Source organism: Leopardus geoffroyi, chromosome B4, assembly GCF_018350155.1.
Source record: "Leopardus geoffroyi isolate Oge1 chromosome B4, O.geoffroyi_Oge1_pat1.0, whole genome shotgun sequence".
In the NCBI taxonomy this organism is placed as follows: Eukaryota; Metazoa; Chordata; class Mammalia; order Carnivora; family Felidae; genus Leopardus; species Leopardus geoffroyi.
The window spans coordinates 41,780,894-41,793,928 of NC_059341.1; the positions used below are offsets into that span (position 1 = coordinate 41,780,894).

General features: G+C 50.7%; 1 protein-coding gene and 1 long non-coding RNA gene across 3 annotated transcripts; one reads left to right on the plus strand and one right to left on the minus strand.

The window, feature by feature from the left end:
* Positions 1 to 414: 414 nt before the first annotated feature.
* C1R (complement C1r) lies at positions 415 to 10,562 on the minus strand. Of its 2 annotated transcripts, none has more exons than XM_045462587.1 (11): positions 10,344 to 10,562; positions 9,384 to 9,612; positions 7,631 to 7,823; positions 7,160 to 7,306; positions 6,863 to 7,059; positions 6,427 to 6,574; positions 6,198 to 6,319; positions 4,175 to 4,253; positions 3,663 to 3,818; positions 1,782 to 1,856; positions 415 to 1,307 (listed from the first exon to the last, which is right to left on the minus strand). In XM_045462587.1, coding segments are annotated over exons 1-11 (2,127 nt in total). In that variant the 5' UTR covers positions 10,346 to 10,562; the 3' UTR covers positions 415 to 528. The 2 variants fall into 2 exon arrangements, with proteins under 2 accessions (XP_045318543.1, XP_045318542.1); XM_045462586.1 differs by lacking the exon at positions 10,344 to 10,562 and adding an exon at positions 9,707 to 9,876.
* Positions 9,898 to 12,434, plus strand: LOC123589934. The gene is made up of 3 exons (XR_006708519.1): positions 9,898 to 10,175; positions 10,716 to 10,812; positions 12,009 to 12,434. It is a non-coding gene; the product is annotated as an uncharacterized LOC123589934 (long non-coding RNA).
* The last annotated feature ends 601 nt before the right edge of the window (positions 12,435 to 13,035 follow it).

Here is a 13,035-nt window from a genome sequence, read left to right on the forward strand (position 1 = left end):
GGGGAGGGGCAGAGAGAGAGGGAGACACAGAATCCGAAGCAGGCTCCAGGCTCCGAGCTGTCAGCACAGAGCCTGACGCGGGGCTCGAACCCTGGAAGTGCGGGATCATGACCTGTGCTAAAGTCCGATGCTTAACCGACTGAGCCACCGAGGTGCTCCTTTTTTAAATATGATCCTATTAAATATTTTTATATTGGTTAAATACTGCTTTTAACTTATTCTGCACACTGGCATTTCTCATAAAATTTTCTTTGGAAAGAGTTTCAATTGCCCAAGGGTATAACGACAGAAGAGGACAATGATAACTAGAGATTGTGGAATACATCTTCTACAATCCTTGGAGGAAATAAAGGTGACCTTTGGGTTGTTTCAGGGATGGGATTATAGAAAAGAGCATTTATTTCACACAGTGTCTTTCTGCATCAGTGATTTTAATATGGATTCTTAGTGGTTATCAATAACTGGTCAGATCATTTTTTTTTTTTTTAACGCACTGCTGTCTGGATTTTGACCTAGTGAATTGTGGGCTCAGCCCTCTCCCTCCTCCTCCCCCATCTCCTTCTTGATCCAGTCCACGTAGTTGAGTAATTTGGTGTAGAAGCCATAGCCCCTGCCACACCCGATGCCCCAGGATACGATGCCCGTGGCCACCCAGCGATCATTGTCCTCATCCTTCACTGCAAAGACCCCTCCGCTATCGCCCTGACAGGCATCCTGCTTTAGAGACGGGTCCCCGGCACAGAACATGTTTTGAGAAAACACATCGTTCCTATTTTTTTTCCGGAGCCAGCTCTCACACGCCTCTCGCCTACCTACGGGCAGACGGATAAACTTGAGGTCATAGGAAAGCCTCTCCTCCATTATCCCAAAGCCACTGACATAGCCCATGAGGCCCCTGTCATAGAAGGTCTCGTTGTCAGGGAGGCAGATGGGGAGGAGGTTGGGCCCCAGGGTGACACTATTTTCCAGCTCCAAGAGGGCGATGTCCGCCTCAAAATTGTTAGACTCGTCCTGGCGGTAGTCTGGGTGAATGCTGACCCTGCGGACAGGGTGGTTTGCTAGTTTTGTGATCTCTTCCACGTTTACGTGGCCCAGGAACACATCCCTGGTGGCGTTATTTTCCCCGTTGTAGTCCTTGGGGTAGAGGGTGTGGGCAGCTGTGAGGATCCAGCGGTCGCCCAGCAGGGCCCCCCCGCCTGGCCCGTAGATGTTGGTGTATGCCTGCCAGGGGAAGTTGCCCAGCTTGGCTCTTTGCCCTCCAATGATGCGCTGCTTCTGTTCCACGGGATTGACGGGTTTCCCACACACTGGAGAGGAGAGACAGAGAAGGCAAGTTCAAGTCAGTCCGGCCCCGGCCTGTCCTCTTTCCTTCTGTGATCAGGCAGTTCCCCCCTGAGGCCTTTTTTTCTGGCTCCGGGGGCCGTTTCCTCTTTGTTCTCCCATTCCCACCCTCCCCCTGAGTCTTTGGCCTTTGTCAGCCTCTCCTCCTGGCTCTGGTTTATTTCTTCCTGGGGGTTTTCTTGCTCCTTTTTACTCCCCGATTCCCCATCTGCTCAGGGAAAAAGCGGGAATGTCAGGACCGAGTCCAGTTGTCTGGGTCCCTCTGTCCGTTTCTCCTGGGCCTTCTCCTTACCTTTCCCCTTTACTCCTCCTGTCTATTTTTGACCTCAAGCTGGAGTGTCTCTCCATTCACTTTGTCTCCATGCTCTGTGCAGGCTCTTCCTGAGGCCCCGCAGGGTTGCCAAAAGCACTGGGGATGGCCCCAGAGGGCTTCCACTCACCTGGCAAACACCGAGGAATCTTTTGTCCTTCCTTTTCATTCTTCCAAATGCCCTCGGCGGTGCAGGTATAGGCCCCTGTGGAAAGAGGGGGCGATGAGCAGGCTGGGAGATGGTGGGCAGGAGAAGCGGGTCGCAGAGGCCAGTAAGCACAGAGCGCGCTAGATGGGGAGAGGGGAGATCCGGAACCAACACGGACAAAGGGAAGGTTGAAATACATAAGGATGGGATATCACAAGTGTTGTGAGGCTCCCTGCGTATATTTTTTTGGTGTTGACATTCGGTGAAAAAAAATCAGAACATTAACTCTACGTTTGATGTGCTCCCTGTTTGTGAAGGTAGACATAAAAACCGGAAGGAACATTTGAACGTCTTGTCAGTGACTGCACCTTGAAAGTGGGTTTGTAGATAATAATGGTGGCTACATTTTCTGATGGCTGACGGAGTACTGTACCTGTTGCTAAGCACTTTCTTGACATTATCTCCTTGAAGCACCACCAGTGACACTTTCGGGGATGCATTATTATCCTCATTTTTGTGGATGAGGAAAATGAGCTGAAATAGTTTGCACAAGGTCACATAATTTCTAGGTTACAGAACCAAGATGCAAACTAAGGATTGTCTGACTTCAAAGCCCAGCTCTTTAATAATACTATATAATTTCAATATAAGATTGTTTCTTTTTTTTTTGGATGTTTCTAACCTACAAAGCATGTCATTTATTTTATTTTATTTTATTTTATTTTATTTTATTTTATTTTAAAAAAGCTTATTTATTTTGAGAGAGAGAGAGACAGAACGAGTGAGGGAGGAGCAGAGAGAGAGAGAGGGGGAGAGAGAATCCCTAGCAGGCTCCATGCTGATAGTGTGGAGCCCAATGCGGGACTTGAACTCACAAACTGTGGATCATGACCTGAGCCAAAATCAAGAGTGTGACGCTTAACTGACTGAGCCACCCAGGCGCTCCTAGGATGTGATTTATTTTATTTTATTTTATTTTATTTATTTTAATGGTTATTCAGTTTTGAGAGAGAGACAGAGACAGAGACAGAGTGTGAGCAGGGGAGGGACAGGGAGAGAGGGAGACCCCGAACCCAAGAAGGCTCCAAGCTCTGAGCTGTCATCCCAGAGCCTGACATGGGGCTTGAACTCACAAACTGGAAGATCATGACCTGAGCAGAAGTCGGATGTTTAACTGACTGAGCCACCCAGGCACTCCTGATTTATTTTAAAGAAAAGTTTGGAAGATACGTTTGAGAGTCATTTAGTAAATCTAAGTGCAAAAAAGTTGCAACATAGGGGCGCCTGGGTGGCGCAGTCGGTTAAGCGTCCGACTTCAGCCAGGTCACGATCTCGCGGTCCGTGAGTTCGAGCCCCGCGTCAGGCTCTGGGCTGATGGCTCAGAGCCTGGAGCCTGTTTCCGATTCTGTGTCTCCCTCTCTCTCTGCCCCTCCCCCATTCATGCTCTGTCTCTCTCTGTCCCCCAAAAAATAAATAAACGTTGAAAAAAAAAATTAAAAAAAAAAAAAAGTTGCAACATAGTAGCCTGAGGGGGTGTTGGAGGTGGTGGGGATGGTGGTGGTGGAAATGATGGTGACGGAGGTCGGGATGATGACGCTGCTTGCGCGGGTGGGAATGATGATGCTTGCGGTGAGAAGGAGCGGACCGTTTATGAGATTTGAGATTTTCTTTGTATCGGCTCAGGTGCCTCCTTATTCAACCCTACTAGATGCCTCTTGGCATCGTACTTTAAGCCCCTGAAGCCAGTGTCCTGGGAAGATACCGTCATATGCATCCATTCTCGAGGGGTTATGTTGGAAGAAATCTCGGAAGATGTCCCGAGAAGATGGAAGGGAGGAGGCTGCCATTTGCATGGGTCCCTACCTCGCTCGGTTTCACTGATGCCTCCTCTGGTCTGCATCTTGTAATAGGGCTCCCGGCAGTAGTACTGGATACGGGCCTGGTAGGTGTTCACCCCCTTTGCGGTGGTGTAATTGAAGTCCCCGTTAGTCAGGCTTTGGGGCTGCCCACAGTCCTTGACTTGGAGAGAACACAGGGCCGTATGAGAGCTGAGAACGTACTGGGACTTCAGCGGAGGGACCACGAGTTGTCTGCCCACAGAACAAGCTGAGAACCTCAGGGCAATACGGTCGGTGGGGGGAACTTATGACGGCTGGGAACGGGATGGAGTGAAATTCAGTTCTGGGGAGAGCCCCCCAATACCGCTGAGCGGAGGGCCGACTGGTTCCTGCTGTGGGCCATAGGCTTCAGAGGACAAGTGGGGGGGACAGGCCTTTGGGGAGAGGCTTAGCCCAGGCCCCCTCTTCCTTTCACATCCCAGGTCCCCCTGGCCAGGGGGTGGGAGGAGGGGCAGATACTCCTGAGTTGTGACTTACTCTTGCATCTGGGCATGGCACGGTGCCATGTGCCATCGTCCTGACAGACAGCCGTGAAGGACAGCAGCGCCTGGTTTCCCTGTGTGAGAAGAGGGACAGAGGTAGCTGTGTCATTAGTACAAGAAGGCGCTGCGGTTCCCTTCCCGCCTTTCCCCACCCCGGAGCAGCAGCCAGTGCAAGAACATCTCAAACTCGCAGACCTCAGAACCTCTGTAGGTGCGGCTCCTTTGTCCTTCTCAGACCAGGGCTACAGAGGGGAGCCCCGAGTCACACGGGAGCAAGTCAGAGCAAGGACTCATTGTCAGGCCCAATAATCCTCTCTCTAGACTGTGGCCTTTTTCCACGGAGGCCCATTTGGACTCCACAGGTTTAGATTAAAAAAACAGCAAGACTGGCTGGGTGTTTTCTGCGTTGGAACAAAACACCGTGCCCTGAAGAAGAACCATGTTTCTCCTCCTTTGGAGTACCCACCGGTCTCGGCCTGCATCACTTCCTTTCTCCTAGACCGCAGTTTTCTTTCTTTTTTTTTTTTTTTTAATTTTTTTTTAATGTTTATCATTGAGAGACAGAGAGACACAGAGCATGAGCAGGGCAGGGGTAGAAAGAGGGGGAGACACAGAATCTGAAGTAGGCTCCAGGCTCTGAGCTGTCAGCATAGAGCCCGACGCGGGGCTTGAACTCGCAAACTGCGAGATCATGACCTGAGCCAGAGTTGGTTGCTTAACCCACTGAGCCACCCAGGTGCCCCTAGACCGCAGTTTTCTGAAGGGCAAGGGCCCAGCCACTTTCCAGGGTGCTTGAGATACTGATGCGTGCCAAGTGCTATAGTAGTTGAGTAGATAGCAGGCACAAAGCAAGAAAATGGCACCCTCTGAGATGAAAATTAACCGGACCCTATGAATGAGTTTTATTAAGGCCGACAAACATCCCAGAGAGTTAGCCCTGGAAAAGATTGCAAGAGAGTGCGTACGAGAACAAGGATGTTTCAGTGAAATGCAAATAACGGGAGACAAGCTGTGTGGCTTGCTTTAAATTCTATGATGTGAGTCACACATGCCAAGGTAAGGGTGGTGACAGCAGAAGACAGGGAGGGTTGTCACGTGAGCGAAGAGTACGGGAGTCTCCAGTCTTCTGGGCCTGGGCCAGCCAGTCCTCATGATGTAGCTGGAGACATCCAGGGGTAAAAAGCAACTCGTCTGGCTAGCTCAGCTTGATGCAACATTCATAGGTAGGCTGCATGAAGGCTCTCGTGAATATGCGTGTTTCTTTTTACTGACCTCCTGCATCTAGAACACCGCCTGACCCTCGGTAAACACTTAAAATGTTTGCTGAATGAATTAACTACTATTTGAAGGCATACCAAAGATCTTCTCTCTGATTCTGATGAGGTTTTCCAAGTGGATCTATTGAACAAAGATGGGATGTCCAGTCCCGTGCCCCTGCCCAGGGGTCACTCTAACTTTCATGTCTTTCAAAACCGCATTTTACTTTACCGGATTTACTTTACCGGATTAACCAATAAAACCACGTTCTTTACTGCACCCGCAAAGCTGAGAACAGGGTGGTGGGCCCAGGCTGAGAACCTCATCGTACATAAAAAAGCCCTGGGGCGAGAGGCGGGAGATTTGGTTCCAGTCCCTCCTGTACAAAATCTGTGATGCTGAGCGAGTCACTCCTTGTACTCCTAATTCTACCGTTACTGCCCAAGGTTAGTAGTTCATAAACTTGGCTGCACATTAGCTTCGAGTGATCCTGATGCCCTAGGTGACAGGCCGAGGAATCAATCTCCAGGTCAATGGAATCAATCTCTTTCAGGGGACCCAGACATCAGTATTCATAAAATTCCAAGTGTTCCCAGTGTATAGTCAGATTTGAGAGCTGGCAGACCAGGTGACCCTTCCAGCTCAAGCATCTGTGAGTCCAATCGGGACTGAGCCTAAATCTGATGGGGTTGCTGAGCTCCCCGTGTGAATTGCCCCTGGAAGTCTGGGCCAGCTGTTTTCCCTCAGCCTTGGGCTCTTACCTCCACAAGCTGGTAGCCCTGTTTGCAGGTGACAATGAAATAGTCACGGAACTGGTATTGAGGCTGCAGGTCCTGGATGATGGTGAACTTGTCTAGGGTCTTGGGCTGGGGGCACTTGATGACTGTTGGGGAGACCAGAGGACATATTCATGTCAGAGCCACTGTCTCTTCTACCCATCTGATTCTGCCCCAGTGCTGCCTAATGGGAGAGGCCCCCGGGAAATCTTACTTTCAGTCGTATAATGCAGCTTCCAGCCTCGGCTGTCCCCCGAGTCATCCGTGAAGAACAGCAGATCCACGGCATTGCTGCTGCTGTCAAAGTCAGCGGGTCTTTGCTTCCCACAGAACTCGCCGATATTCCTCCCACTGGCATAGATCTGGTGGGCAAGAGGTGAGGGCCATCTCTCTAATTCAGACATTTCCCCACTGAGCCAGGAGGGCGGCGGTGGTGGGAAGTCTGCTTTTTGTGTATGCTTTCAGCTGGAGGGGGAAAGGGATCCCTAGGATCCACACCCAGTTGTGTGGGAACTTGCCTAGCCCATGTGTGACGTTGGTCATTCCTGTCCCGATTGGCCAGAGGATCTAGCGGGAAGCAGGGGTGAGGGGTGCCGGGTGAAGAGGGCAAGGAGAGGAAGGGGGTCTCTCAGGGAGTAGGACGGCTGTACCTGTAGCTGGTCATAGGGGCAGTGCACTTGCTGGTGGTCATCGATCTCGAAAGGTTCCAGGAACTTGAGGTGGAGGGTGAGGCCGCGCTCTACCCGGATGCTATAGTTGCAGCGCAGGTCAGGGGGGTAGGGCTTGGGGTACTCCAGGCTGGAGACATAGCCCGATGGCTCCGTGTACAGCTCACTGCTGCACTCGGCTGTGGGAGCAGAGCCGGGTGGGGGTCACCGGAGACTCTCGGGCTGGCCAGCAAGCCCTTGCTCCGTCCCTGCCTCCCTTCCACAGTGCCCCAACCTCACCCTGGCAGGAATGCCCATTCTTCTGAAGCTCATAGCCTGGACGGCAGGAACAGAAGTAGCCACCAGGATAGTTATGACACAGGTGCTGGCACTGGGGCTGGAGATTCTCCTCAACCGAGTTGCGCTGGGCGGCACATTCATCGAGGTCTGGAAGAGATTCCAGAAGGAGAGGTTAAATTCCTGCCGGGGATTTCTGTAATGGCTCTGCTCTCAGAGAGATCCCTCACCGGAGGCCGAAAGACAAAGTCATCTCTTGGCCACCTGAACTTCCAGGCCTGTCTAATAATGTCTTCTGGAAATCCCCCAATGGTGACAGAACCCAGGTTGGCAGGCCCCTTTTGGACAAAGCTCTCTTGAGGGGAAAAGGAAGGAAGGACAGGCTTCCTACTCCTTTGGATTCAAGATTCCCCTTTTCTGGTCCCTAGTCCATATGACTAAGGCCAGAAAAAAAGGCACCCAGGGACCACTCACCCACAGCTTGGTAGTAGGCCAGGAAGCCCTTGTAGAACATAATGGTGCCATTCTCCTCATTGGAGAAGTCCGTGTGGAAGGTCAGCAGCATCTTGTTCCCTTCAGACATAAATTCCTTTGCTTCTGGGGGGTTGCCTAGTGGAGAACCCAGTTGCCCACAGAACCTCCCCAGAGTTTTCTTGTCAGCAGAGATCTGGTGGAGGAAGGAGAAGGGGCGGGAAGAGGAGCTGTTGAGGAGACACGTCCCATGAGGAAGGTCAGTGAAGGTCCTCCTCTTGTCCCAAAGAGCGAGTGTCCCAAAGAGTTCCGCTCTACTGGTGGAACAGCCTCTGCCTGGTTTCTGCCTGCCAGGCTCTGGCTGTTGTGAACTTCTCCCCACCCTGGCAGGACTTCCATGGTGCATCTGAGTCTCCCAGTGGGTAACTCCTTGCATGTCACCCTGTGCCTGGTACATCATCTCTTCCTTGTTCTACGTCCCCCAGCACGTTTCAGACCTTTCTTCATTTCCACCACCTCCCGTGCTCGTCTTCCACTGGAATCTGGTTGTCTCTACCCAAGTCTTTAGCATTCCTTCATTCCGAGAGCCTGACAGGTCTGCTTTATTTGCTGTCTAGTTATTCCACCTCACCTTATGCAAACCATTCATATCCCTCACGCTTCATGACAGACTCAGCTGAGAGTGAGCCTCTCCAGCCTTCATATCGGCAAGCATCGCCTAGATTCCCTTATCTTTCCTTTCGTAAAAAAATTTTTTTTCATGTTTATTTATTTATTTTGAGAGAGAGAAATTGAGAGAGAGTGTACACAAGTGGGGGAGGGGCAGAGAGTGGGAGAGAGAATTCCAAGCAGGCTCCACGCTGTCAACGCAGAGCCGGACTCGGGGCTTGATCTCAAGAACCCATGAGATCACGACCTGAGCTGAAACTGAGTCAGATGCTTAACCGACTGAGCCACCCAGGCGCCACCCCCCCACTTTATCTCTTTCTTCACAGGTTCCTTAACCCCTCAAAAGTGGAAGACATCCTGCCCCCACCCCATCCCTCTCTATCCCTACCCTGGAGACCCTTCCCCCAACCCTGCAAACTTCTCAAGTCCTCTGGGTTAGGAAGATGTATCATTTTCCGATCATTCTCTCATAGCCTCCAGAGGGTATACCCTCCTGGGAATGGTATTTATCAGATGTGTGTAGGCTCTACTTGGATCCTGAACCTTGAATCTCATTTTTATTGGATATAGAAAGTTGAGACTTGGAAGGCCTTGTTGGTTGTTTCAAAGGTGAGGAGACTGAGCCCATTAATTTTGCTGAGGGCTATGTTTGAGCTACTACTGCATACATTTCTCTTCCCCATGTTCCTGTTTAGGCAGGCAGCCATGGTGATATTCTACATGGAAACAGGGAAACTGAGGCACAGCTGTTTTCCAAAGACTCCCAGAAAGTCAGCAGATGGGGAAGGTTTTTCTGACTCTTGTGGACAGTACATTTCCTGGAAGTGGGACCTGTACATTCCTTCCTCCATGTTTCTCCCTTCAGGGCTCACTGAGGGCCTCTAAATCCAGTGGACCCCCCCCCCGCCACACACACACACACATCCAGGGTGTCACCTGACTCTCAGAGCTCCACTTGGCCATCAGCTCTTGAAGGGCTAGGGCTCTGTCCATGTGTGAGGAATACTATCCAGGGTGGTTAGAACACAAGTCCTCAGTTTCCAGAGACACCCAGCTCTCCCTCTGCCCTCCCAACCCGATCCCATACCTTGACATAGTCATAGAAACAGCCTTCAGAAGGCTCCAGGTCAAACTGCCAGAAGACGAGCTTCACCCTGAATCCTGTGGGCACCGTGATCACCGTGGTTTTCTCAAAGTTGTTGGGGTAAGGCTTGGGGTACAGAGGAGAAGTCACCTCCCCAAAGAGCTTCTGAGAAATGGGGATGGAGCCTTCCACCCTACAGAACAGGATCATCACCAGGAGGTATAAGAGCCACCTGCCGAAAAGAAAGTAGGTGTCTGTAGGGCTGGAGGGGTGCAGCACCCTTGCCATTTTGGCAGTGACTGGGGTGGGGGCTGGGATGGTCATACCGCTCGGCATTTTCCACTCTGGCCATTCTAGACCTCATAGAGATGTTCTCGGTGGGGGTGGGTGAAGAGGGGAGGCTGGTCTCTGCAGCCGCTGCATTGAGTATTCCTCCCCCGGGGCAATGTGCAGTCCAAAGGTTCATCATACTCCCTGTCCTCTCTCCCCATCCTCCTCCCCTGCCCTCTCGCAACACTCCCCTCCCCTTCCCGGAATAGGGCTGGCTTGGGACCAGTTAACTGAGGGTGAGGGTTTCCAGTCATGGCTCTCTGATATGGCTCCCAAGGGCCAGCAAAGGCCTCTGGGAGAAACGGCCTATAGAATATGGAGTCACACACAGAGCGCACCCCTCCTGGGCAGAGTGGGTCTCCCCATCTTGCTGCTCCCCTGCTATGAGCTGGGAGGAAGAAGAGAGCGTGGCCATCACCTCACGTGTGTAAGGTCTCCTTTTGTCCTCATGAAGAGGGATGGAAGGTATGTGTTTGCATGTGCCCGCGTGTGCATACTGGCATAAGGTAAGATATACGGGGAGGGGAAGGGTGTTCCTGTCTCCCTGAATAAATTTGGGAGCAGAGTTGCCCAGGATTCTCCCTTCTGGCTTCTCCCTCCCTTCCTCCCTGGGTCCCCATCAGCCTTACTCACATTTCTCCAGGCCTGTTTTTGGATCCTAGACTCTCCTGACAGCGTCTTCATCCACTCTGCGTGGAGGGAGACAGCGGTCATGCAGAGGAGGGAAGGGGGAGGGAATGAGCGTGGAGGGGAAGGGGGGTGGGAACCATTCCCGGAGGAATGTTGTAGGGAATGAACTATTTGCATAAACAAAATGAAAAAAAAGTCTGTTTCCAGTTGAGTAGAGTTTTGGTTTTGAAATCCCTGATGGTGGCGCCACCTGCTGGCCGATCTGGGGAAGGGCTAGGGAGACGGGCCTGAGTTTCTCCAGTGGAGACAGCTTTTGGTTTGGAAAACCCAAACCTCGCAGTTTCTAAATCTGATCTGAATTTTCATTTTCTTCAGGGACCGCCGTTGTCTTTACAAGGTTCCTACACCAAAGGCAGTGGAAATCGCTGTTGAGGGAGACTCTCTTTTCTGCATCGCCTGTTCCATCAATCTGGTTCGTCCTGCCCTTAGTCACCCAACCGCCCTGGTCCAGGAATGGCTAGGATTTTCATGTCCAGGAACAACGAGGTAGAAGAGGGCATTGCAGGAGTGGAAAGAAGAGAATGGAGTTTGTTTGCATTGGGGCCCCGGCCTACTCACCCTTGAAGGACAAACACTGAACGGGGCTTGTTGTGTCAGGGTGACCCTAAAGTAGCACTAGGGACTCTTTTAAGATGCTTCCTCCCCACTTCAATGAGCTCAGGCCTGCCAGTGAAGTTGGCTTTTAGAGAGGCAAGGGAAGCTGAACGGGGGTAGAGACATCTCTTCTTCTGGGCATCTGGTCAAGTGTTGGAGCCCCTGAGAGTCATGGCTGCCTAGGGCTAGCCAAACAACAGTGTGGTTGTGGACCAACAGTGACTTGGCCTTTTCTGAGAGAAAGCCAGGCCCTGGGGCCTGGGCGGTGGGGGGGGGGGGGGGCTCTTATCTTTCTTGTGCTTCAGGGCATAGTCTCCTAATTAAAAGTATGCTCTCTGTGGAAGCCTTTCTTTCTCAACTCGCCATGGCTCAAATATCGTATGTGGCAAAACCAAAATACCAATATGGCACCATATTTTATAGGGCAGCTCAGGCAGAACAGTCGTCTGGGTTTTTAGACCTTCGGAGTGTATCTCGCTTGTTTCTCCAATGAGATTAATCCCTCCATCCCTCCACCTACCCACTCATTCCTCCATGTACGGACTTACCTATTTAGTGTGCCAGGCACTTTCCCAGGCAACGGATAGCAAGGACTCACAAAGATGGGGCAGTTTCCCATTAGGCAGTGGCCAAGTCGTCGCTGAATGTACTTAGAGAGCCGGCACAGGGAAGACGCAAGGTCAACCAAGGTGTGGAGGGTTTCTCCAGCAGGCCTGTACGTCAGAGCTGAGGAATGGATCTGATGGCAGGGCTGATCCATGACTTAATCCCTGACATGACCCATGACCTTGTCAGGTTAGGAAAGGCAAAAAAATAGAGGAGAGGGATAAGGACCAGATCAGGAGACAAGAAAGACGGGGAACGTTGCTTAGCGAATTGCGCGTCAGCAGGCTGACAGCGCTGTGCGTATGTCTCGTGTGGTGTTCACAGTGGAGGCAGAAAAGCAGAGGTTATAGGTTAAGGAGCGGTGGTCCAATAAGTTAAGTTTTAGTTGAGCTTTCCCATCCGTCCCAGGGATCCTGAGTTATGTCCTCATGTAGACAACATGACTGGAAAGTGACAAACCTGGGGCGCATCAGCTCAGTCCCAGCCCTGCCTCCCCACTGCCCGACCACTGAAAGGAACCCTTGACTAACTTACACCAAGGATAGAAAGAAACAGCCAAATGAAGATTGCTTCTGCCTTGGCCTAAAAACCCGTATCGAAGATGGTCTATTTTATTGTTCATTCCTCTCAGGATTTGATTCTGGGGGGAAAAAGTTTCTCTCCTAAAGTTATGGTAAGTTTCCTTCTGTGGATATATCTAGATCTAGACAGATGGCTCTATATAGATATAGGTATATAATTTTTGGCTTGGCTGGGAGAAACATCATTTTTTACAAAAATCTTTTAAAAATTATTTTAATTTTTGAGAGAGAGAGAGCATGAGCAGGGGAGGGACAGGGGTGGGGGGACAGAAGATCTGAAGCGGGCTCCTCACTGACAGTTGGCAAGCCCAACACGGGGCTCGAACCCACGAACCGTGAGATCATGACCTGAGCCGAAGTCAGACGCTTCACCGACTGACCCCCCAGGGGCCCCAATTTTGTTTATCTTTTCAAAAAACCAGCTGTTAGTTTCACTGATCTTTTTTTTTTTTTTTAATTGTTGTTTTGGTCTGTATTTCATTTATTTCTGCTTTAATCTTTGTTATTTTCTTCCTTCTGCTAACTCTCTATTCTTCTTTTTCTAGTTCCTGAAAAAGAAATGTATTCCCATTTATAATAGCCTTAGTGTTTATTTATTTTTGAGAGAGAGACAGAGTGCAAGCAGGGAAGGGGCAGAGAGAGAGGGAGACACAGAACCTGAAGCAGGTTCCAGGCTCTGAGATGTCAGCACAGAGCCTGACGCGGAGCTTGACCTCATGAACTGTGAGATCATGACCTGAGCCAAAGTCGGATGCTCAACCGACTGAGCCACCCAGGTACTCCTCATTTTTTCAATAATAAAAATAAATAAAATAAAACTAAGATATGCTCATTAAATACAGTTTGGCAAAGTT

Excerpts from the sequence above, each read along its gene's own strand:
- C1R (XM_045462586.1), bottom strand. The coding sequence starts at position 9,849 with ATGATGAACCTTTGGACTGCACATTGCCCCGGGGGAGGAATACTCAAT. Across the intron at positions 4,254-6,197 it reads AGGGCTACCAGCTTGTGGAG|GGAAACCAGGCGCTGCTGTC; the intron begins GTAAGAGCCCAA and ends CTTCTCACACAG. Across the intron at positions 1,857-3,662 it reads CATCAGTGAAACCGAGCGAG|GGGCCTATACCTGCACCGCC; the intron begins GTAGGGACCCAT and ends CTCTTTCCACAG.